Source organism: Petromyzon marinus, chromosome 42 (genome assembly GCF_048934315.1).
Source record: "Petromyzon marinus isolate PM22_M1 ecotype Great Lakes invasive population chromosome 42, UKy_Petmar_22M1.pri1.0, whole genome shotgun sequence".
Lineage (NCBI taxonomy): Eukaryota > Metazoa > Chordata > Hyperoartia > Petromyzontiformes > Petromyzontidae > Petromyzon > Petromyzon marinus.
In genome coordinates this window covers 5,587,928-5,614,110 of record NC_133708.1, presented here as the reverse complement: position 1 = coordinate 5,614,110, position 26,183 = coordinate 5,587,928, and the positions used below count along the sequence as shown (strand labels likewise).

At 48.0% G+C, this 26,183-nt stretch overlaps 1 protein-coding gene across 2 annotated transcripts in view; it reads left to right on the top strand.

Moving 5' to 3' along the window:
- Window positions 1–26,183, top strand: part of LOC116951297 (endosome/lysosome-associated apoptosis and autophagy regulator family member 2-like) — a 36,513-nt gene extending 10,330 nt beyond the window's left edge. For both annotated transcript variants that reach the window (XM_032969818.2, XM_032969820.2), the window contains exons 5-23: window positions 1,094–1,241; window positions 3,151–3,240; window positions 4,240–4,345; window positions 5,155–5,307; window positions 5,823–5,911; window positions 6,663–6,843; window positions 7,345–7,473; window positions 9,124–9,214; window positions 10,296–10,392; window positions 11,176–11,313; window positions 12,157–12,444; window positions 14,744–14,917; window positions 15,461–15,641; window positions 16,333–16,429; window positions 17,241–17,342; window positions 17,952–18,078; window positions 18,585–18,763; window positions 20,242–20,413; window positions 21,510–26,183. In XM_032969818.2, the coding sequence (XP_032825709.2) occupies window positions 1,094–1,241; window positions 3,151–3,240; window positions 4,240–4,345; window positions 5,155–5,307; window positions 5,823–5,911; window positions 6,663–6,843; window positions 7,345–7,473; window positions 9,124–9,214; window positions 10,296–10,392; window positions 11,176–11,313; window positions 12,157–12,444; window positions 14,744–14,917; window positions 15,461–15,641; window positions 16,333–16,429; window positions 17,241–17,342; window positions 17,952–18,078; window positions 18,585–18,763; window positions 20,242–20,413; window positions 21,510–21,572 (2,605 nt within the window). In that variant the 3' untranslated portion in view covers window positions 21,573–26,183. The remainder of the gene's footprint in view (window positions 1–1,093; window positions 1,242–3,150; window positions 3,241–4,239; window positions 4,346–5,154; window positions 5,308–5,822; window positions 5,912–6,662; window positions 6,844–7,344; window positions 7,474–9,123; window positions 9,215–10,295; window positions 10,393–11,175; window positions 11,314–12,156; window positions 12,445–14,743; window positions 14,918–15,460; window positions 15,642–16,332; window positions 16,430–17,240; window positions 17,343–17,951; window positions 18,079–18,584; window positions 18,764–20,241; window positions 20,414–21,509) is intronic.

Sequence of the window (26,183 nt, the reverse complement as noted above, 5' to 3'; positions counted from 1 at the left end):
CTAAGGGAGGGAAGAGAAGCAGAGGGAATAGAGAGAATCAGAATCTTTATTCATCCTGGAGAAATCCGATGAGCTATGAAGCTCTTTTTCAAAGATATCAAGTCGGGGAGAGAGAAGAGAGAGAGAAGAGTGAGTTATGGGTGGTAGGTACGCAATGGGGTGAAACGGATCAAACTAGTGAGCGAAGCGGTCAACGTTTTTGTTTTCCTAGCTTATCTTTATATAGCGCTTTTATCCAAGGTGCTTTACAAGGGTTATGAGTGGTCCAATGAGGGTAGCTAAAAGTGATATGGTGAATCGGGATGGGGTATGGGGAGGGAGGTTAGTGAGCACGGGAACTACGGGGGTTCCTCGGAACACGCAGTCCACACATGCATGTGCTGTAGTTTAGAGCAGGTTTCTTCACCTGTGTTTTTCGATGGGCCGCATGAAGACATCAGTGCGTGCCCGTGGGCCACACAGTGGCGTAATGTCACACGTACACATGTTACGATGTCACGTGGTGTCACGATGTCTTAACGGTTCTGTAATGTGACCGCTGATGTGTAGCTCTTGTCTCCAGCTCTCTGATCTCTCGCTCGTTTATCTCGCTATCATCTCAACGATCATAGGTGAGCCCAACCGAACCCCTTCCTGGCTTTTCGCTTCCCACGTTGAATCGCGTTCGGACATCGCACGGCCGATGTGCCTATCTCCTTCAAAAAGTGTAAGATAACGATAGCTCCACGTGCAGCCGTGGAACGGAACAAACGATTGAGCACGTGGTCACCTGCTTACTGACCGTCAAGACCATGTAGTGGTCGCACCGAAGCGATTCACCAGCTCCTTGGCAGCGATCCAGACTTCAATTTAGAAGATGTGTTGCTGTTCCGAAAATCAGTTTCTCATCTCCGCAACACACGCCGTACGGAAGACGATCTCAATAATGTTTATTTATCTCTGTTTAGCTGGGGCAGAAATATCCCGCTTCAGTCCACCACCAATACGCACACGGGCAGATCACAGGAATTGTCGGGCTGCGTGTCACCGCCCCCCCCCCCCTACCCTCCCCCCACGACTTCACTCGTAAACCTCGTTGCTCTTCTCCCGGCAGGTCGGTGTGGACTCCACACAGACACTTCATCATGTCCAACCGCGACGAATGCATGGCGTCCCTTGTCTATGCAGTCACTCTGAAGACGTCCGGCGAGGTCTCCTTCGAATACCAGTACCCGGACTCCAGCATCCTCTTTGAGTTCTTTGTAAGAAAAAACATCTTCAGTACTGTAACCAATATATGGTTATTTTCTATAGGTGTGTAATTCTGCCGGCAGTGTTGAAGTCTGCCTTTCTGTCAGCTTCTCTCTCAGTCTTCTCTCTCCGAGATTCTTTAAAGGATGGCACAAAGCAGATACATGTATTTTTATTGGAGATTACCGGGTGGCTTATAGGTGAGAGCACTGAGCTGGCATCACTGAGATCCTGGGTTTTGAATCTTTAGGCAGCCACCTGTAACCGGGTTCTCAAATGCAGCGAGGTGATGATCTCAGCACAGTCACAAAAGACATTTCATAAACCTTGGTCCTGTAATGAATATGGATAAATTCCAGCTGAGAATTAAAAATTATTGGTCTGTCATTTGGCGAAAATTACTCTATGTGGCAGCGTGGGTGGGAAAGTGCTACCCCCTACTGTGTGGAACAGCGGTCGCTTGGAAGGGATATCAGGGGTAGCTCTGCGATATCCGCTTCTGTGGGCCCTTTTCTGCGGCTAAGGGCTGGTCTATTCTGCGAGAGTTCCGAATTGATACTTCGTCTCATGGCGTGATGCCGATATCACAATGGGAATAAAATTAGGGGGAAAGACTACGTATTTTAACAGATGATTCACAACAGGAAAAAAACCCAGTTCTTTTGTTAGGTTTGCTTGTCCTGGGCTGTTGAACATGAATGTGAACCCTCATTAATGAGAAAACAGCTTTACAGGTAATGTCAACAACGCTTTTGTAACCTCTCTGTGGCATGAGATGTTAACTACCTCGCCTGGTCGTGGGTTCGATCTCGACCCTGACGCCTGTATTATTTGGAGTTTGCATGTTCTCCCCGTGGTCGCGTGGATTTTTCTCCGGGTCCTCCGGTTTTTCCCTCCACATTTATAAAGATGTGTTTATAGTATTTGGTTGCAAAACATTTACACGTGATAAGCCACTTCGTTGAGCTTTCATTTGTGGTCAAGTCGCTTCTGAAAAAGAGCTACATAGCTCAGTGGGCCTGACTTGGTAAAATAAAAGTAGTTTAGTTTTAGCCTCACTGCCATGCTCGCTAATACATCACCATGGTAACACTGCCAAAACGCTTCTGACCTGTACTTGAAATGGGGTTTTTTTTTGCCCATTATCGACGCTTCAGACTTGTGTTAGACAGCCCAGGACTCGGCAGTCTAGGTGGGTATCTACAAGATTAGAGCCGTGTTGGGATTCCGCCTTCCTCTAATCTTGCTCTGTATTCACCACCCATGTTGTGCAAACTACAGCTCCCCATGGCTTCTCACCAATCGCTGTCGGCCGCGTTATCACCAACGTCGATTTTTATCCGCCTTGGGTTACTTTTTCAAACGTTATTATTGTATTGGTCCGGTACTCAATAGCTACTACCAGCTAAAATAGCTACTATCAGCCCATTCAAAAACTGGTTATCAGAAGAAGAAAAATATTCTCATCAGGACCTATGGTGTTAAGTGCAGTCTCCAAGCCTTATTAATGAACACCATCTCTCTGGCCTCTTTCTTTATGTACTATGAGGGAGGCCCATTGCCCGAAACGTCACCAATTAAATGTTTTTGTTTAAGGCCACGCTGTTGTTGACGAGTGTTGAGTTTTATGTCCGTTGAATGCCATGCGAGGGAACGCGCCCGATAGGACACCCACCGCGGAGATGGAGCAATTGAATCGGCTCGAGTGCATTGTGTAACCGCGAGGGATAGCGACGACCTGGGAGAGGCCTTCATCCAGCGGTGGATAGATCACGGCTGATGATGACGACGCTGCCACGCAAGTGTGATGACGTACGGCCCGTCACTCGCAGTCTTACGGTCTTTGAGTGTTTACGCCCGACTCTCACACCGTGGCCCAATCTGGCTGTTTTTTTTCCATTCCGGCTGTGTTTTACCCAGGTCCAGAACGACCAGTGCCAGGCGACGGAGAATGACGACAGTAACAAATTCCTCCTCAAGTCCAAAAGTGGCGTCTGGAGAAGCCACACGGTGAGGTGGGCACCGTGAGAGGCTCAATGTCACAACTGCGTGGCCTCTCGCACCCGTGGCGTCGTGGCAGTATTCTAGTGGTGCTCATTTAAAAAATATATACATGACGAGAAAAAAACATCGCAACAGAATCGCTAATGCATGGGTGGGGAGTGGCGGTGGCGGGGGGTATACCGCAGACTGCGGCGTGATCATCGTGCGGGAGAAATTGTAATCGTGTGCGTGGAGAACGTCGTCGGTGCCACATTGCATCGACGAAACTAAAATCTCTTTTATTTCCCCTCCTGCGAATCAAAGAGGCGCCAGGTCATATCGCCTCTGCAGAAGCTGATCCATGCCCCTAAAACGTGTTTAGATGCATATAGACAAAGACAAAGCCTTAGCAGACTGTTGGGGCAAGTGCTGTTAGTGAGCAGCACCTCTGGAGGACACTCACAGCATATGAGGGGGTGGGTGGCCAGCACATACCTATGTAGGTATGTTGAACTTCTTTTGCACCGCACGTAGCCAACCATGCTAATCGGAGGTGCGGGGAAGGACAACAAATGAAATAGAAAACAAATTCTAAAGAGAGCACTGGCCTTTGTCTCCCTAGTTGCGATGTTTACACAACACACCAGGTACTAATGTTAGGCTGAGTCGACCTAGGGGAGGCCCATGACTGTTTGAGATAATTGTCACTGGTGTTGGTGGCCGTGAGCTGGAATCGGAACTCGGGTCGCCGGGTTTGTAGCGTAGGGCACTAACCGCCACACTACCACTCCCCATAGCGCTAACCGTTACACTTACCGCTCCCCATATAGAAGATGGACACGCACACACTCGCACATAAGGGCAGGGGAGGTCTTTATTGGGGGAGGAGGAGGTGGGGGGGAACCAGTGATTCACTGTTTAACTTCAGATTAATAACAACCAGACCACAGCTAACACACGGACGCACTCCTACCCGTTATTATAATTCTGTGTGCTTGATTCTTAGTGGCTCGTGTTGCCATGCAGGTGAAGCTAAACTCCGGCAACAACGTCCTCTACTGGAGGACGACGGGCATCCTTCTGGGCACCAAGATCCCCAACCCTGTCCTAGTGCGCAACGTGCACATCACAGGTGAAGCGCCACACACGTGGGCACAGGTAGAAGCCGGTGCCTCCACTTCCATCAGTTCACTTGCCACGCCACTTGTGTGCCCTGCTCAGTAGAATCCGTACAGGCCAAGGTCCGTACCGGTCAGGGTGGTCCGTGCCAGCCAGTTTCTGTGCCGGCCCAGGGTTCGTGTGCAGTCAACCTCCCTCCCACACCTGGTGCCCACCACGTGATCACGCACAAATCCACTCTGTAGATGTGGTGAGCGATAGACTATGACGTCGCACACAACGCCGACGAGTGGCCCCTGGTGGTCTCAGGCCCCCCGCTCCACACTGCCGATGAAGCGGCTGTCGCACAATCGTAACAAAATGTCCGTTGCATTGATCCGTGATGAGCTCTCCATATGACTTCGTCCCGAGCTTCATCGACAGTAGTAGGCGAGGAGTAGTGGGCAGCAGAGGATGGCACAGCAAAATCCGTTGCTGTGTTGGGCATCTGTTTTCCCTGCTATAGCCAACCCCCACCAACCAGCGTGGTGAAGTACAGTCAAGCAAACGTAGTGACCCGCACGGAGTGTGCTGTGCCCTCGTCCAGCGGTGGATTGACAAAAGCCTGTAAATGTACACGTTCTGATTCTGTACGGCGTCTTTGATGCTAACTTATTTAGACGCTGTATGAGCCCACGTCGCATTGTGCAGTTGAGATGCGGTCGCATTTAGATGCTATATGAATCCATGTCGCATTTCCCAGCTGAGATGCCGTCGCATTTAGATGCCGTATGAACTCGCCTCGCGTTGTGCCGACCTTGTGCCACGTGGCCTCTCCCCCAGGGGTGTCTTACACGTCGGAGTGCTTCTCGTGCAAACCGGGCACCTACAGCGCTGAGCCAGGCGCGGGCACCTGCACCGCGTGCCCCAGGGATATGTTCTCCCCACGCGGAGCGCACGCCTGCACCCCGTGCAACACAACCACGCACTACGCAGGTTCGCAGCTGCTCGCTCACTAGCGAGGCATAGACACTCACTAACACAGCACAGACGCTCGCTCACTAACACGGCATAGATGCTCACTATCATCACGGCATAGACACGAACTCTGCATAGACACTCACGAACACAGCATAAAAGCATTCACTTATTAACATTCACTCACTAACAATGTATACAGTCACTTATACAGCTTCGAGACACTCACTACTCACTAACACAGTATAGGGCGGTAGTGTCGGGGTTAGTGTGCTGTGCTACGAACCTGGTGATCTGAGTTCGATTTCCACTTGGGGCCAATAACAGTGGGGAATATTTGAACCGTTTCCTGGGCCTCTCCTCTGTCGACTCGGCCTTAATTAAAACATCAGCATTGGGGAGACAAAGGCAGCCAGTCGTGGTGCTGGCCACCCACTCCCTCGTGTGACGTGCGGGACTTTCATCGGTGCTCGCTAACAGCACTTGCCCCAACAGTCTGTTAAAGGCTATACAGGGGATCTTTGTCTTTGCAGAGATCGGTTCCGCCTTCTGTGCTCTAAAGCCGCCCTGCACCGACAATGACTATTTCCAGTTGCACACCGGCTGCGATGAGAATGGACAGGTAAGTGAGTCCACGGTGTCCGTGTTTCACCGCAGGCATTAACATTGCCTTTTGTTCACGCGTTCCAATTAAGTACAAACCAACAGTACAACCAAGGCTGGAGAGCTTCGCAAGGGATGGTGAGGTTGGGCTACATTCGCCCACTAAAGCTACACAAAGTTGACAGTGTCGTACCCCAGCCAGAAGTTTAAGACGTCGCACACACAAACGTGTACAAAAAGCTCGCGGCCTTGGTCCGTGTGGCAAACGCCATCAGCAGTTCCTAAAGCAGTGCACTGTGGTCCTCTTGTCTTGGGTCGCCATCCAAATAAATTTGAGCAAATGTGTTGGTGGCCTAAGACAAGATGACTTCACACACCCACACTGACAAGAGGTCGAGGTCAGGTCTTACAAGAGGTTAGTGAGGGTTAGTGAAGGCGCGGAGCCTTAGTCGTGAGTCTTTTGAAATACAGTAAACAATTCATTTACTGTTCCGCCCCCCTGCTGCCGACCATGTAGCCCCAGAGTCTATAGCACCTGTTACACATGGTAGTAAACCATCCAAGCACTATCCAGGCTCAAACCTCACTCCAGCCTATGATTTGGTCATAGGCTGGAGTGTTGTATACCGATACATTTAATCATTGTGGAAAATGTAGCACCATTCTGCATGTAACATCGTGCTGCATGCATGTAGCATCGCGCTGCCTGTAGCATTGTGCATTATGTACCATCGTGCAGCTGCGTGTGATGTGATGTGCGTGGGTTTCAGACGCAGGTGATTTTCAGGTGGATTGAGCCCAAGATTTGCCACGAGGATTTGAAGGGGGCAACTCATTTGCCCCTCTCGGGGGCAAAGCGGCCTTGCCCTCCCTGCAACGCAGGCTTCTACAACACGCGCAACTCCACGTGTGTGCCCTGCTCCACTGGGACCTACTCCAACGGCACCAGTGGTGGGCACCGGCGCTCTCTTCCCTTCCCTATTCCCTTGGCACTTTGTCCTACACCCGTGTAACTAAATAACTAGCTATTTTATTTTACCAGGTAAAGCCCACTGAGCTTCTAGCCCTTTGTCAGAGGTGAGCTGGCCACACAAGTGGGAATTTATAGCAGTAGCCAAATAATCTAAACACATGTCTTTTAAATGTGGAGGGCAAAACCGGAGGAACCTGGAGAAAAATCCACCACAGGGATATCACATGAACTACAACTATATGCAAACGGTATCAGGGTCGAGGTCAAACCCATGACCTCCTGCATCTAAGGCGAGAGAGATAACATCTCGCCACCTCGGCTCCACAGTGGTCATTCCCCGGTGGTCCATCTCCCTGCAGTGATCTTTCCACTTCTCTTTGTCCAGTGCTGCTTCGACCGAGATTTTCTTCCAACCCGTCCTGTGTGTGTGTGTGTGTTTTTTTTTTTATCACGAACCGTGTACGTGTGTGCGTATTCAGATTGCATTCCGTGCCCAGCTGGCACAGAACCCGTGCTGGGATTTGATTTCAAGTGGTGGAACATGCTCCCTGATAACATGGAGACCACGTGCTTCAACGTGGGCAACCAGAGGTGCGACAGCATGAACGGTGAGGCCGCAAAATATTACCGATCGTTATAATGAAAGTTATTGTCATTTCAACTTGTAACGCGCCGCATAGGATCCACTCACTTTCGTAGGTAGAGAACAATTCAGAGGCACGAGGAGCTACAGAAAAGCGGGGAGGCAGCCACGTGGTGAGCCAGCACCAACAATTGCCCAAGCTCTGCGGCCCTCTGTGTATGAAGGTGTTATCGTCCAACGAATGAGTGTTTACATGTAGGAGGTTATATGAAGGCTTTGATGTGTCAGCACAGGGTACCTGTGCCCGCATTGAAGTGGAAGACGTCTTCAGACTCAACCCTATGATTTGTTGATTGTAAATGACAGCACGGCCACGCATTCAGTTCTTTTGAGCTGGTGGTCTGGATAAGGCTGAGAGAGTGTGTGCATGCAGTGCTGCACACTTTTTGCATGTTCAATCTATTTGTTTGCAGCCTGCATGAACGTTCATGTAATATAATTTTTCGAAATTTACAGAGGTGATTATTCAAGGAGGATTTAGATTTACAGATCTGTTGAGTTCCGGGGAGCTGTCCATTGCGATATTGAAGCTTCGTTAATGATAAAGACTTTGTGTGTATTTACGAAGTTGAACACTGACCTTGTTGACACGACAGCCAATATAACAAATCAGTTTTACTATCGTTTGTATCGTTTAATATTTGTCTTAAACTCTTGCATGACTTTTTCATAATCCCTTTATGTTTAAAAAAAGTAATGGTCTGTAAAATTAAATGCATTTTGGCAGCTGTGATTCTACATTTGTGTTCTTGAAATGATGGAGTGAAACTCGTGCAGAAATTATAAATAACAACGGTTCTATTTCTAACAAATTTAACATTTTTTTATTTATGTTTTACGTAAATCTTTTTATCGCGATTTGTGCCAGTGATATTTCAACATGAAAAATTCACTTTATTAATGCTGCGACAGAGTAGATGATGATGATGATAATTAATAATTGTGATGATGACTGGTGATGATGGTGAGAAAACGATCATGATATGATGTGATGGTGAGGATGATGATGATGCATTTATGTTGAACTTCTTTCGCACAGTACGTAGCCAACCGTGCTAATCGGAGATGTGCGGGATGATGTTGATCGTGATAATGTAGTGACATTTAATGAGTCACTGTAGCACGTGCCGCTGGGAGATTATAAGACAATGGAATTAGGGGTAGCAGCCTGTTCTACCAGTTGGACCTGTGGGCAAGGCACGTAGCCTTCTGGGGGATCCAGAGGGGTGCGGAGCCGAGGGCAGAGCCTGGCCACGCTGGGAAGGATAAAAGGCGAGCTCCGACTCACAGTCGGGGCTGCTGCGATCTGGAGTGGAACTCGTCGTGCTGTCGACATCCTGATCTTCGCCCTCTTCAAGCTGTGGGTCTGGCAGCATGTTGGCTGTCCCGACCCGGTATGTAGTTATCCCCTAAGCCTGTGAAGGCCGGAATAAAAGAGAGAGAGTACCTCCAACTAGTGTCTGTGAATTAGTACACTACAATCACAATTATGGTAACTACGACAATGGTGTGAATGAAGGTTTCGATAACGGTGGTAATCACGATGAAGAAAAATAACGGTGGTGATTGTGATGATGATTATGTTTCTGACCTTAACCCCCCCCCCCCCCCCCAGGCTGGGAGGTGGCTGGAGACCACATCTACAGTGGGGCTGGCAGTAATGACGACGATTACCTCATCCTCTTCCTTCACGTCACGGGTTTCAGGTGACGGTCCCACCCGGCCATGGCCCAGCAGGCAGCGTGATCCAACCAAGCGAAGCGATCAACAGGTTTCATCACCCGGCGGATGAACCGTACTCGCACCTCCGATTAGCACGGTTGGCTATGTACGGTGCGAAATAAGTTCAGCATACATACATACGTACTAAGTACGGCTTTTGGCTAGCCATCGAACAAAGACGGTCACTGAATTGCGCGCTTCCACGGCCGTCCCGAACGCTCTTCCTTCCGAGATTAGGAACCCACTGGAGCTATGCACTTTTAAATCATCTAGATTGAAAACTCATCTGTTTTTGTGTTTAGTTTGTTGTCCTTCCCCCACACCTCCGATTCGCACTGTTGGCTACGTAAGGTGCAAAAGAAGGTCAACATGTATACAAACGACGTTTGCAGTACATTTTAAACAATTCACATTCATGCACTTGTTGAAAGCACTGCATGTGTGCATTATGCACTTCCCGAAGAAGTGCATTGTGGTCCTCTTGTCTTTGAACACTGTCAAAACAAATTTGGGAAAATGTGATGCAATGATAGACAACCGTGGATCGGTTTCGTTCTTATTAGGACTTGTTGGTACATTATACTCACCGATATCTATCTCCTGTGACTGTAAAAGAAGACCTTATTCCAGCAGAGGATTGATCATGGCTGATGATGATGACGATAGTAATACAAATACAATTGTAACCTGCATAATATTTCACGGACATAAGTGACCATGAGTCTTTAGGCACAGGGCTAAGCTCAGTGTACGTCGAGAGAGGTGGTGCCTTCAAGTGTCTCTTCAAAGTCGATGTGGATTGACCGATCCTACTGCAAATTTGCAGTGGGACGATGATCACCGAGTTCCAGAGGGAGGGGGCTACCATGGAGAAATGACACCCGCCAGTGACGGTCCTGGTCCTTGGTGTAGAGGGGAGGAGGAGGTTGTGAGTTGTGCTGATGCTGCTGCTGCTGCGGAGAGTTCCACCATGAGCTGTATTGCAGGGCGACAGGAGAGCGGAGAGAAACGCGGTGGACAACCGGAAGTAGAGACATTCATCCAACGGGCGTGTTTGCGTTTCAGGACTCCGAGCTTCGGCGCCGGGCAGTCAGACATAGCGAGCATCACGTTCGTGTTTGAGATGCAGTGCTTGGCCGATTGTGAGCTCCACTTTATGCTGGTGAGAGGCATGGCCGCATCATTTACTTGTTAGGTTTTAAAAAAAATCTGCAATGATTCCAGAATTGTGCTTTAAGTGTCTTGTTATGAAACTACAAAGTTCCCATTTGAAACTCTAGCTGTGATCGTTGATGTAATTACGTGTCAAAGAACACCCCCTGAATGTCATTACTGAACCATTTCTCGAGGCATCTTATAGAGCGCCCCAAACGCAATTTGAGATGCCACAGCAATTCCACACTGAAGAAGTTTAGAAATATCATACGTGTGCGTGGTTCATGAAACGCTCTGCAACACTTGTTTAATTGGTAATACGGAAGGCAGCTGGCAGGGCAAACTTCTTGTGCATATATGCAAATCATAATTTTTGCACTGGTTTGTATTTTGGGGAAGTCCTGTGATCAATGTGGCCGGTTTTCAACGTGTGAGATGAAAGGGGAGAGGTAGGAGAGTGCGTGGTGGGGAGTAGAGTGGAATGAGAGAGGAGAGGTAGAACTCGTGGATGGGAGTAGCTTGAGACGTAAATAAGTATGAAGGCAGTGAGTGTGATCCTAAAATTGATCTGGTACAGGATTGGTAGCCAGTGGAACGAACCGACTATTGGGGCGATGTGCTCTCAATTACTGGCGGAATTTTTTTAATTTAAACTCGCAACCTTCAAAGTGTGAGCTCTGTGCTCTGACCACTGACAAGTGTACTTCAATCACCACGACACTTGATTGATCAAACGGATACTTTTTTTCCCCAATGGCTTTGCCATACACCCTGACCGCTTGCTCACCAGGACATGGGGAAGAAGACGGCGGTGGTGGAGTCGTGGCGCGGGACGCAGCCCAGGCAGGCCTACCGGCACATCGTGACGCGGAACGAGTCGCTCACCTTCACTTGGGCCTTCCAGCGCACGGCGGTGCCTCTCTCACGGGTATCCCCCAGACTCCGATTACGCTGTGCTCCGTGTTCACGCAGCGCAAAGCCCAGGCAATCTCGCTGCACGTGCCTCCGCCACTTGGCCCCACGCCGTCAGTGAAGGTTATCCTGCTACGGGGCGAGTATATTCGTTTGCGAGAAGTTATCGTGCATATTGCAGTGTAAATTGTAATCTCTTGGCCCAGATGCATTCGAATCAAATTAGTTAGAATAAAGTCATTTGTTCTGGTTGTTAACTAGTTTACATCTGATTGATTGTTTCTGTGAGATCATGACGACTGTTTAACAAGCCAGATCAGGTGATGCGGTTATTCTGACTTTGTGAAACTTTACTTTGAGTTCCTGGATTTTCCTGGAGGTGCTTGGCGTAGTTTCAAAGATTTTTTCTTTTTTAAAGAATGACAGTTGTTTTATGCAACACGTAGGTTTTTCATATTCTTAGTTTTTTTCGGTAAAGTCACGTTGAAGAGAAACAACAAAATAACAAAATATATATATGTTTTATATATATTTTGTTATTTTGTTGTTTCTCTTCAACGTGACTTTACCGAAAAAACTAAGAATATGAATTACTGCAGTCACGAAAGCTTTAAATCAAAACGTAGGTTTTTGTGACTATAAAAATGTATATATTTCTGTTATTTAACATTGGCTACCTTTCCCATGTGTCTTATTTTATATTCGAGAGTGAAATGCATTTGAGAGGCGCTCTTGTAGTTTTATACGTGACAAGTTGCGCGGTTTTCTCTCCGGTCCTGGCCGTACAGCGACCCATTCGGCACGATGTCCGTCATTTCGCCCTCCCGCATGGCGACTCTCCCCCCTTCCCGCCATCCAGACGGGACGCAAGTTCCACAGGGACGTGGCGCAGATCTACTCGGTGGTGGTGACGGGCGCGCTGGACGGCGTCGCTTCGCGCTGCCGGCCCTGCGCCCTGGGACCTCCGTCGTCATCGTCGCCGTCGTCCCTCGGCGGTGCGGCGTGCGTCGCGTGTCCCCCCGGCCACTTCGTCCACCGCCAGAGCAGCTCGTGCCGCGCCTGCCCCGCCGGCACCGCGCTCGGCGCGTCGAGGCTGAGCGGAGAGGCGGCGTGTGTGCGGTGCGGGCCCGGCACCATCAGCTCGCCGGTGAGGCCATCACCAGTGGCGGGTACTAAACTAAACTATTTTTTTTATTTTACCAGGTGAGGCCCCTACTGAGTTATATATAGCTCTTTGTGAGAAGCGACCTGGTCATAAATGATAGCTCAACGAAGTGGCTTATCACGTGAAAATTTATAGCAGCCAAATACTCTAAACGCACGTTAATTCTATATGTGGAGGGCAAAACCGAAGGACCTGGAGAAAAGTCCATGCGACCACGGGGAGGGACCGCAAACTCCAAATATGCAGCAGGCATCAGGGTTGGGATTGAACCCACGATTCCCTGTATACCAGGCGAGGTAGTTAACATCTCACCACCGTGGTGCCCTACACTTCTGCTGCGTGTCGCTGCCTGCAAGAGGCAGCAGCGAGGTTTGGTGGATCCCTGGACGAATGTTGCGGAACTCCCCTTCGCGTGGGTGTCGTTGAGCAGTAACCCTGGCTCGCCAGGAGAAGGGTGTACAGCAGATATGTGGACCTCCCACCTATTCCATCTGTACGGGATAGAGTGTTTCCCCCTCGTACGCGTGTGTTTTCTCCAGATCTTCTGGTGTCCTCCCACATGTAAGCACTTATTGCAGGTCGCACTTACGATGGAGATGCGTTAAGACGACCCCCATCGTAAGTCAAAATATCGTAAGTCGAAGATGGCCTAGCCTACCCAGGAGTCTTAAAGAATGGTGATAATTTAGCAAAAGAGCAATTTACAGTACTGTACTGTATAACCTATATACTGTATGTATTTATTAATTACAATACTGTATTGCACAGTAAAATGTAAAGTAAAAAAACAAGGTAAATTATTAGCCTACCTATATGAACTGCAATTTAATAGAAAGTTTTTTCAGGAAACAATCCTGTCTGCTATAAAAAAACTTTTGACATGCATTGAACATATCGTATCGTGGTAACCCTAAATTGAAATCGCTAAAGCTACGTATCATACATGCATTGAACGTATCGTAACGTATCATATTGTACTGTACTCACCAACATTCCTACGCTGCTGCGTTTTCCTGCCGCGCGAAATTTAAAATATTTGATAATTTTGTCGTATCGCTATCGCCATCCTAACTCGGGGACTATCTGTAATTGGCCGATAAAACCTTAATGCATAGATGACCGCAGAGCTGGGGCAGTTGTTGGCGCCGGCATGTGGCTGCCTTCCCGCTTGTCTGTGCTTCCCCCTCACGCCTCCGAGTCGTTCTCCGTCTCCAAGAGTGAATACTGTGCGGTGGCGGCGCGTTGCAGTTGAAATTATTATTATCAACACTCCTCGTTCCGTAACAGTACAACGTCGCGTATCCAGGGCTCAAATTGATCACGTTATATTTTCCGTAATGCTGCTGGGCTGACGTCCCTCGATTCGCGTGATTTAACGTCAGACATCTGCGCATCCTCATTAAGGACCGTTGATCTTAAAAACAAGGAAGTTCAATATCAGTACTGTCCTGAACGACATCTGGTCAAACTAAGCACTCTTGGCGCACATTCTTTTCTTCATCACATAGCGAGACGGATGTGGCTGGGCTTTAAAATAATTAGCGGAACAGCATCTTGGACTGTTCCGGCTGACATTAAGCCCCCTGCATATCCGACCGTCACATATCCGCCCTAACCAATTAACCACCCACACTCAGTGCAGTCATCTGTCCTTGGTGGCATAATCAGAGTTTCCACAGATGTTCACAAATCCGACCAATTTCATGTCCAGTCATGTAATCTCAATCTCGCGTACATTTGCTAATTTCTAAAGGACAGAGAGTAGTTTGCGGTTCATTTTTGTCCAGTGGATTTGTTGTGCACAGTGTAACCCTAATTGTAAAAATACCTGACCTTTTCACATATCCACTTATACCTCAGGCCCCAATGGGTCAGATATGCGACGTTGCACTGTATTCACGTGAACAGGATCGTTCATCAGTGGTGTAGTTTCTGTGAGAGACGGGAAGAGGAGGAGTATGTGGGTTGGTCACAATCACTCCACCGAGGGATTGAGGCCTCCCTCGAGTCGTCGCCATACCTCGGATTCCCGTGATGTAACAATCCACCAAACCATCCACGCACAAATGGATTTCATCGATCCATCTCCATCAATTGACGTCCTCTTGGGCACGAGAACACTCAACCCTACGCCCAACCCCCTCCTCGCCACCCCCCCACCCCTGCAGGATTACATTAACTCGAATATTTGTTAATACTTTTCGGCAGATTTTTTTTATCCAAGCCAAGTGTCACAAACTCCGTTGCCATGGTTTCTTGCTGAAGTTTGCTCTGCTTGCAGGACCGGTCATACTGCTACAGCAACTGCACCTTCTCCTGGCACCATGACGCCGTACCGTACGCCTACGACTTTTCAGAGCTCCGGGAGATCGCGTCGGTCACCAGCCACCCCAGCTTCACCGCCAAGGGCACCTCGTACTACCACCACTTCAACATCAGCCTGTGCGGCGGCCCAGTAAGTGAGAGCGTACGTACAGTCACCGCCTTCGCGATCTTCCGGGGGCTCACACCCGCCTACCTCTCCCCTCTCTCATTTAATTCTACTCCCCTTCACGCACTATTATAACGCCCCCCCTCTCATCTCACTTTACTCCCCTCCTAGTAATCTCCGACCTTTCCCTTCTCATCTCATGTGACTCCCCTCCACGCACTATCCTGCCTCTCCCCTCTCATCTCACTCTACTCCCTCCACTCGCTCTCCTACCTCGCCTCTCTCGTCTCACTCTACTCCCCTGCCTCGCACCCTCCTACCTCTCCCCTGCCAAGTCTTTGTAGTAGGGGGTGATGATGGCTGCACAGATTCCAACCAAGTAAGTAATAAGTACAGTAATTTATGTGCCGAAGATAAGAACAATAGATTCACGAGTCTGCATGAATGTGTATGCCAAAGTTGTGGGGGTGGCGGGGGGAGCGGACTCCACGTGTACGTGTGTACGGCGAGGTGCACCCGGTACGCGATCGACCGGGAGGTGCTGCTCGCGTGTGGCGTTTGCGCCAGGCCCGGGAGCTGGCGCTCTGCGCCGATAACGTCACTTCGAGCCACCTGCTGCAGTTTGACCTGAGCGGGCAGAGCCAGGTGATGGCGCACGTCTGCTTCTCCACGCTCATGCCCACCAAGCTGATGGGCGCGCGCACCATGCTGTCCACGCACCCCGTCAGCATCGCCGACAGGATCATAGGTAAAACGGCGCCCCAGCCGATACGGCCGGCTGCTTCTCGCGCGTACACGGAAGGCAAACACTCGGCTGGGGATTTGTGTTGAAGAGGTCCCACCAACCGTGTAACGTCTCATCGAATAGACGGGCGAGCTGCGTATAGATGTATCCCACTAAATCAATGAGGAGAAATTGCAGCCTCTATGTGCCCTTAGCCAATATCAATACAGTCGTCTTTCGGTGAACAGTGACATCGGTTAACGTTTTTTTGGTTAACCCCCATGGTTTTAACTTGATGTAAAAAAAAATTAACGGTATGTTTATGTTATGCACGCAGGGCGCCAATTTTGGCCAATCCGAGCACTCGTAAGTGGGGCTGAGTATGCCTCAGCCAATCAGCGATGCCTATTTAGGAGTGTTTAGACCTCAACTGACTTTGTTTTGGTAGTGGAAACAGCTCTCTTGCAGATTCAGTTATTTTTACTTATTTTTCAACCTAGAAGTAAATTGAATTAACAGTTTATTTCGGTTTGCAATATTTTTCGTGGAATGGATTAAAAACGTTAGCCGGGGCCTACTATACCCTAATTTACCCTGATTTTCGGGGGGTAGGTGGCTTTGCACGTGGCCTGTAATCCAACGCTGTGGAGGCATCGAGGGTCAGGGGGTCGCACAGATGTGGCGACGAACTCTCTTTGCGGTGCTTATGGTGTAGGCGTGAGCATCCGGCGTGTCCTGGACAACATCACAGCCAACCCCACGCTCTTTGGGGACGTGGTGCAGGACCTCCCAGACGTCGTCTTCTACTTCAGGTGACGTTCAGAAGGCCTCGAGCCTCCGTGTTGGTATGCAAAGCCAGCCCGAAACGCTTTACAAGTTTACACTCTGCGCATCTCATGTTTGCGTGTGTACCTGTCCAGGACTTCCGTCAATCCACCGCTGGATTAGGGTTTCTCTCCCCTATGGTACTGGTCGTGAGAGTTACTTGCCCATACTTCAATACGCTGACCACTCAGGCTATGTATGTATATGCATGTTGACCTTCTGTTGCACCGTACGTAGCCAACCGTGATAATCGGAGGTGTGAGAGAAAGACAACAAACTAAACACAAAAAGCAGTCCCAAAGAAATTAGTTTTGAATCTATATTTAAAAGTGCATAGCTCCAGTGGCTTCCTAATATCGGAAGGAAGAGCGTTCCAGACGGCCGTATAAGCCAAAAGTCGCTGCGAGGATGACCTGAGTTCACGTGACAGTTTATGCTCTTTGACGAGATCAGCAAGGTATTGTGGTTTATTTTGTGGCAAGCGCTTTTTGTGTAATGAGTGTGGCCTTATGTATTTGTTCGGCAACCGGAATCCGATGCAGCTCGGCGAGCACTGCAGTACCCGTCACAACACGTGCCAAGGAATTTTATAAATACTGCAGCTTGGTAATGTTTTTGCCAGACGTCCCATAGAGGAGTGTACAGGTGCTGCGTGGATTGTTACATTTCAGGACCACGAAAGTTAGCGATAGCTTGGGGAGTCCTTCATCCCACAGTGCAGTGGATTGATAATGACTAATGACGGTGATGGTGGTGGGTTGAATGCATTGAAAACTACGTGCGGACGTGCTTGAATAGATCATCAGATTATACTTCGGCATGCCCGACTGGACGAGCTTCAACCATCCAACTGCGGTGCAACCTGCAGATGCCCGGGAAGGGAGTGGTGTCTTTGCCCAGGTACGGATGCAGTCTCAGTCACACAATTGCAAAGTCAAACTCTCTGTATTCTGCATACTCAGTCACTGAGCAGTAATAACTCATGTTAGATTGACAGGTGCAAATGATGAAACGTGATTTATTAAACCACGGAAAGCCTCCCTGGGTCTCAAGACACGGGGTGTGGGGGGGGGTCTTGCATTGGGATGTTTGCCAAATAATTTTTGAAGGGGTCTTTTTTAAGCCTGGGGAAATTATGCATTGCTATGACAGGGACTCATTGTCTCCACAAGACAAAACGTTGACAACGAATGCCTTTGCATTAATTTTTAACCCCCAACAGATAATATTACAAGGTTCATGGATGTCCAGATATTTAACTCGTGACCCAGCGTGATAGTGTGCCCCTCAATTGATTTACAAACAATCCATACAATTAAGAGTTACTCTATACTTCAGGTGGCTGTTACCATTTGCTTTTGAAATAAGTCGACGGAGGAAATTTGTCACCCAGAACATTAAATACAACAGCTAAAGTGCACAAGCAGGACCAGTCTAAGCTATTCAAAGCGACCTTCTGCTCACATGAGCATCGAGGCATTACTGCTCTTTCCTTGTTTTATGACACAGCAAGTGTCCGGAGGGGACGTGCGATGGCTGCAGCTTCCACCTCCTGTGGGAGAGCCGGCAGGCCTGCCCGCTCTGCTCCAAGGGCGACTACCGCGAGATCATCGGCAGCTGTGTCAACGGCATCCAGGCATGCGACGCTCGCACCTGGGGGGCTTTTCCGTGGATTTAATCCCCTATTCGAATAAAGTGACGTTGAAAAGTTAAAAATCGGCTGCGTCCCCAATATGAGCCGCGCTTAAATTTCCCAGGATTCACACCGCGGCTGCGGAGCCGTGGTTTGGCCGCCCCTGCAAAATACGTGGGCGCCACGCTGGGAAGATGTTAACTACCTCGCCTGGTATACAGGAGGTCATGGGTTCGATCCCGACCCTGACATGTTCTCCCCATGGTCACGTGGATTTATGGTCGGGTCCTTGTGTTTTCCCTCCACATTTAGAAACTTGCGTTTAGAGTATTTGGCCGCTCCTAATTTCCAAATGATAAGTCACTTCATTAGGCCTTACCTGGTAAAATAAAAAAAAATAGTTTCAGTAGTTTTGCATCAATTGCATGCGTGCATGACGTTCGCGCGTGACGTGCCCTGCCGATGTGGTCCCTGTCTCCCCACCTCCCCCCACCCGCGTGCCCTCGTAGAAGAAGCACTACGTGCTGAGGGAGACTGCCGTCTGTCGGGACGGGGTGCGCTTCCCCGCAGAGCTGGAGGTCGCATGCGAGCTCATCGGCTTTTGGTTAAAGGTCGGCCTGTCCATCGCCACCTTCACCGCTTGTCTTCTCGTCGCCCTAATCTGCCACTTCTGGAAGAAAAATCAAAGGTACGCTGACCTTTTAGAACAGCCGTGCTTTTTATTTTGTGTGTGTGTGTGCTAACAGCACCTGCTCCTGCAGTGTTAGTGTTAAGGCTATACAGGGGATCTTTCTGTGTGGTGCTTTCCACCTAGCCCCTCATGTGCCATCCCAGCCTTCCTAGGTGCTTGCTAATAGCACTTGCCCCAACAGTATTTTAAGGCAATACAGGGGTTTTTGTTTTTGTGCGGGAGTGTAGCGGTCAGCACGCTGTGCTATGATTCTTATTCACGGCCAACACCAGTGACAAATATCGAACCACTCCCCCTGGGCCTCCCCTAGGTCGAATCACCCTTATATGAGTACCTGGCGCAGTGTGTAAAAGCATCTGCATTTGGGAGATAAAGGTGGCCAGGCGTGGTCTTGGTCACCCATCTCCCTGTGTGTCATGCCGACCTTCATAGGTGCTTGCTCACAGCACTTGCCCCAACAGTCTATTAAAGGCTATATGGGGGATCTCTGTCTTGTTTGTATTTGTGAAATACAACGCTCTTGTAAATTAAAATCTGCTTGTTTGCCCAGTGGGTGTGAATTTCATGCTTCAGTTTTGATACTGGAATCTACAGTAACTGCAGTACAGTACCACTCCACCACACCTCCAGACATAATTCTTATATTGCTTTTATTTTTAAAGATTATCTTCATTCAAATTTTCGACACATGGCACATTCCGACACTTAACACACTGCCCAACGTTGCAGCTTATTCACGGAGCTAATTGTTAGGATGCCAGAGGGCTGGCTGAACCTTTCGTAAAATAAACCCGCTAGTGGTGAGTGAGAAGGGTGGGAGGTGGGCAGTTACATTTGCATTTTTTTTTACTTCATATCTTAATATATACTATTTGCGTTTTAATATGAAGTTTTGAATGCTCAAAACACAAAATAACAAGCTGTAAATGGGCTCCCATTTATTTCCGTGTTAGTGACGGGGCATTGTTGGGATAACGGATACAGCGGGGGTGGGGCGAGTGGTTGGGGGCAATTCACCCTTGAATTTGCCCGCTGTTTTTGTTCTAACTACCCGGTGTTATCAGCGTTGGCGTTTAGGAACAAGGGTTAAGGTGACATTGGCGGCTGGTTGCTATCCCTTAGAGCGCCCCACACATGATAAGCCACTTTATTCAGCTATCATTTGTGGCCAGGTTGCTTCCGACAAAAAAGCTAATAGTTCAGTGGGCTTTACCTGGTAAGATAAAACATTCTTTCGTTGTATTTGTATATTTTTAAGCGACAGTGTTTACCTTTCCTATTCTTTGCACTCCTGTGTTTTTGTATCGTTTGTTGCTGTAAGGTTCTGACTCACCCATACTGGACATCTGTGAAAAAGAGCTTTTTAGCTTATATGATTCCTCCAGACTAAATAAATATTCAAATTCTGAACTGTCCCTCCCACCCCCCCCCCCCACCACCACATGAATTTACGACGCGACCTTTTCCGTCTGCAGGCTGGAGCACAAGTATTCGCGGCTGGTGATGAGCGCCGGCACCAAGGACGGAGGTCTGCCTGTGGCAGACAGCTGCGGCGTCATGGAGGACGAGGAGATGGAGGACGAGGTTCTCATATCAAACAACGGCACCCGGTCGCTGCTCGGCAAGCTCAAGGCCATGGGCAGGAAGGTGGGTTCCTGACGCAGGCACGGTACCGGGTGCAGGGCGTGTGCCATAACGCGAACATAAATCTCGCTCATAATAGAGGTTTTTTTGGGTTAGATCGCGTAAATATATAAATGTGTCGTTAAACCCGCCACCACTGGACACAGCCGATTAGTAAGGTTTGTCACGTGAACAGAACATGCCAATTCGTTACGAGTACAGCACACCGGTGTGTTGGAGAACCAAGCCACAAAATTTACAATCTGAGTACGACGTTCCGCCAATAATTACAACTAGTGTCATCAGGTGACAAACGGCTGTGGTCGTCGGTGTCGTGAGAGCCGTGATCAATTTCCGACCGGATGAAGGGCCCTCGCAAAGCCATCGGCATCTCTCGCGGTGCAGAGAAGAAACCCTCCACCTAGCGTGCCGCACACGAGCTGGTTTCTCTGCTCCTTCTCCATGGTGGATGGCCACTCTGTCCTCAATGTCGACCACCAGGCCATCATTCTGGAATGACATATGTGTGACGGTGGCGAGATGTTAACTACCTCGCCTGGTAAACAGGAGGTTGTGGGTTTGATCCTGACCCTGACGCTTGAATATTTCGAGTTTGCATTTTTCTGACTGTGGTCACGTAGACTTTTCTCCAGGCCCTCTGGTTTTTCCCTCCACGTTTTGAAACATGCTTTTAGAGTATTTGGCTGCTTGAAATTTCCACATGATGATAAGCCACTTCGTTGAGCTATCATTTGTGGCCAAGGTTGCTTTTGAAAATGAGCTCTATAGCTCAGTGAGGCCTTACCTGGTAAAATTTAAAATAGTTTAGTTCATTTTATATCCTGCCAAAGGCACGACTTCTCTTACTGGTCAATATGATGTCTCGAACTTGCGTGTGTTCTCAAATCTAATCCTGCTGGTATAATACAAAGTGCGCACCTCTCAACGACGTATCTTTGCGCACTTTTAACTTTTGGTTCCATTTTCTTAGAATGGTATTGGAGACACAAAGCCTTATGTGAAGGAGAAAAAACTCCATTAACTATCAAATATTTAAACTAAACAGTTACTTACGAGATGTGGGCATAACTGGAATCGTAACTCTAATTTCTGTTCACAGGACAAAGACAACGACTTTGAATCGGTGCAGCTGAAGACTTCCCACAGTCAGGGCCCAATATAGCCGGCGGCAGCATGAACACTCCACACAAAAGAGCCCACAACTGGGACCCAGCCTGTCTCTCGTTCCATATCGCCCATCTCTCGTTACATTCAAGCCAAAAGCACCGCATCTCCCATCAGTGTGGACTCAACAGGAGCCACCCAGAATCCATTCAAAGTGTCCCTTTTGCTCAGTCAAGCACTGCGCAGTGTGTATCTTCCTCGGTGGGCCTGAATCAGAGTTGGAAATTCCACATTGCCTCTGGTGGGCACCGAATCAAAAGGGCCACCAGTCGGTAAAGTGATGGCGTCGGCATCCTACACAGTGTGATGACCCATGCGGCTCTTAGTTGAGTGAGATTTTGCACCATATCTGCATGGTAGCTTGGCTTTCGCCGTCTCGCGACGCGACGCAGAGGAGCGCTGGCGGTTTGCTGTTCTTGTGCGGTCGCTTACACCAACGATAGCGTTCAGCTGCAGGCAGCACCCCATGTGCACTCGGCCATTCATAGACGCAACATTCCGTTTTCTCACCGGATTGTAAGCTGCTCCGGAGAGTAAGACACCACCATAACCTGTGGCCTGTGTCAGTAAAGTTGTAGAAATATGGTCGCACGCATGCACAAACGCACACGTACCAGATCCAGAATCAATCTCTTTTTAGACTGGAGGAATCTAATGAGCTATGAAGCTGTCTTTCACAGATGTCCAGTAAAAGATTATAAGGCGCACCCCCAACTTTTGCCGAGTGAAAATGTGTCTTATAATCTAGAGAATACAGTATGTCCTCCATTGAATATACTGCACTCACAATCGAAAAGCCTAGATTACCGATGCAGGTGTAACAATAATAAGTTACAGCCCTTTGAAAATCCAATGCTGGATGGGATGAAGGTCTATCAAATGCCATGCCAGTCATGGGGTTGTTTGACCATACTTCACCATGCTGGCCGGTGCAGGTTGATGAAGTAAGTGTTTGTCGTGGCAGCCCAGGACAAGTGTCTGATATCACTCGCCATTGACGTCGGCCATGGCCAGGAATCGAACTGGGTGGCCAATTTCGTAGCTGTCCACTGTGACAATGCTTCACCTCGTACAGGTGTAGAAGACATCACATGTTTATTTACTGACTTATGACCATAAAGCGTTATTTTTACATATCTCTCTCGACAAATATTTAAACTTTTTTTTTTATCAGCAGTTATTTGTATTTCTGAATGTGATTTATTTATTGTTGTCATGCGATATGTGAATATTTATGTTTTGCACTTGTGTGTGTTATTTAAAGTTGTTAGTTGAACTTTAATTGTGAATGTGTATAAAACAACAATTTCAATGTATGTGGCGTGTCTAAAGCAGTCGCATCTCAAGACACTTGACAAAGAAAAAGCGTATAGCATTCGGGTAGACGGGGAGGAAGGGGAAAGAGGTTAAGACGGGGGACACACGGGGGGGAGAGGAGAGGGCAACTCTGCGACACAGCCCCAGGCCCCAGCAAAAACAACAACGCCAACGAGCCCCAAAGAGAGCAGCCAAGGCTGCACCGATGATTCCCAGGGCATTCCTAGGTGGTCTTGGGCCCTTTTGCAGTCAACACTGAACATGATTCAGGCCATTCACCCGAGAACTTCAGGCACACTCCCTGTAACGTCGCAGGCTGTTTTAGTAAGGAGTCAAAATTCAGGGAGACCGCCTGGATGTTATTTTTACAGCTTACGGCAATGACATGTGAGCAGTTATCAATGAGAATGATGGCCGGGTGGCATTGGGAAACGCGGGTAAGGGTTCAGTGTAGTCCTTTAATCTGCGAGTACTGCGCTGTGGGAAGTTAACTGATTTTCCTGCGAATGTACTTGTCCCTGCCGTTTGAATGTGGAATTGTCATCACCTAAGGGCCGGGCTATGAAGAGCATATGACCACTACCTCTTGCTCATTATATTTATCATTAAGATGGCTCAAGCATCTGGAAGTGGAACTGAATTTACATGTTTTCATCATCGCCCCACTGATGGTTTCAGTAACGTGCGACTCAAAACTCGTAGTGAAACGATGGGCAGGGGTCTGTGATTAAGTTGTGGCTGGGCAGTATCGGGATGTTTGAGTACCGTACTTCATGAGCACTGCCATTAAAATCGTTAAATATCCTTATCCAGGTGAGTGTCCATTGAAACGCGTTGTCCCTTCATAGTTACTTGGTACTTTGCTGCATGATTTACCATGTATGTTGATTAAAGGTTTACGTGAAGTATCAAAAGTAGGCATTTTTATGATTTATCGCTCAATTTATTTGATGAATTGTGGTTTTGGGGGATTGCGTTTTGATTTAAAAAAGATTATGCTTTGTGTCAAGTTTGTCGTCTCGTTTGTATTGTTTACCATTATCCAAAAAAATAACGCCTCGTGGTCGCCCATCCAAGAAATGCTCAGGCTCAAAACGGCTTAGCTTCCGAGAACAGACTTGGTCACAGCTAACCACAACTTAGTTTTTCCTCCCCTTAGACCTCCCCTTAGACTAACTTAATTTAATCAGTATATGTGATATACAGTGCATTGAGTGCCTTGTAGAAAGGCGCTTTGTTAAATGTTCAGTATGATTAGTATCTCTATAAATATGACTATGTGAAGCAGCCTGGTTTGTCGACAAGGCAGCTAAGCCATTCAAATAGACCATGCCCGGTACACCGTGCGATCCTGAATTTTTGCAAATGGCTAAAACAGATTTTGTTCTCTGGGTCGGTTTCTTGCGTAATTCCTTCAGTGCCTGTAAATGGTGATATGTCACAGTCATTGGAGAGGCAAGGCCATAACCACATTATAAAGATTGGGGGCTCCACGTATGACCAAATCGCCCGGAATGCGCTCGATCTCACCTCATCTCGGAAGCTAAGCAGGCTTGAGAATGCTTGGGTGAGTGACCACCATGCACAAACAGCTTGCCATATGGCTTGGTAATGCAACGCAATACATTCTTGTACAGCACTGTACTTGTATGCCTCCATGTCTATGCTGCCGACTCGCGCACGGTGAAGTATGGTAAATCAATTTCTCGACCCGGAGGCCATGGGGAGGGCCCTCATCCAGCAGTGGATTGAAGAAAAAACAGATGCACAGCATTTGTTAGTTCACTCAATCCAATATATTAACAGCCAATGGAATTACTGTGCCTTATTTTGTTTAATGCACTGCTGGATGCAGGCCTCGTCATGTGTCGGTCAGGGGGTTTTATTTGATCATACCTAAGGTCAGTGCGGGTTTATGAATGCCGATCAGCATGGACGCGCGGGGGCATCGTATCGTACGATTTAGTTTGCTGCACTGCCGACAACGTAAACCCGCACTTGCTGAAAGTATAACCCATGCTTTATGCACGTTCAGCAGCCAAGCCAAGTACTTTCCAAGCTCAAGCTAGCTTAGGGGACGTCCATAAATGACGTCACGCACCTAGGAGGGAGGGGGGGTTGGTTGAGAAATGTGACGTCACATCAAAATTCGCAACTTTAAATAAATATAGACAACACGTTCTACTTCCTCGTTGTTTTTTTCGGTAAAGTCACGTATGTAGAAATACCACAAAATTATATTAAAATACATCAATCACGACGTTTCGACCGCGACACAAGCGATCTTCATCAGGTGTAACAAAAACAAATAGCCAGGGAGTACATAGGGTGACATCGACGCAACACATAGAGAGCGTTAAACTGCACGGAGGTAAATACAACAAGAAGATGAGAGACGAGAATTCAACAAACCTAAGAAAAATTATCGCCTCTCATCTTGTTGTATTTACCTCCGTGCAGTTTAACGCTCTCTATGTGTTGCGTTGATGTCACCCTATGTGCTATTTGTTTTTTTACACCTGATGAAGATCGCTTGTGTTGCGGTCGAAACGTCGTGATTGATTTGTTTTAATGTGATTTTTGGTATTTCTACATACGTGACTTTACCGAAAAAACCAATGAGTATTTTATGCAGTCACAAAAGCTTTAATTCTTTATTAACACACGTTCTACTTAATTAAATACACTTTTTAATAAATGTTTGTCCTACAACATCAGAGTGCAGCGCCACATTAAATACGCACTACAATGACAATAGTTGAACGCGATTTGAAGCATGTTTTTTTTTTGGGGGGGGGGGGGCAGAGCTTTGTGACGTCATATTTGAGGGAGGGGTCTGACTTTTTGTGACGCCGTGTGACGATGGGGGGGTCAAAAATCGTCAAAAATCGTCAAAAATTGCGTGACGTCATTTATGGACGGCCCCTTAGCACACTTTGCCTTTACCACGCCACTCTCATCAGCGGTGCAAGAGCGAGATGGAATATTGTCTGAGCAGAGTTGTCAGCACTGTTTGGTTGGTGCACAGAGATAGATACCTGTTCGTGATGCCTGTAGGTGCTGCTGTGCTCTTCAAAAGTGGAGATTTACATGGATTGTCTTTTGGCCTGCTTAAAACACGCAGCCTGTCAGTGTTGTTGGGTCTTCGTTGTGGTAAATGTCATGGAAGTTTTGGTCCACCAAATATTTTTCAACATCGCTTTAGAAAAAAAATGTGTTTTTAATTTGTGTTATTTAAACGTACTTTACAGTGTATTACAAAAAATAAAGTGCATATATTTAATTCGCAGCA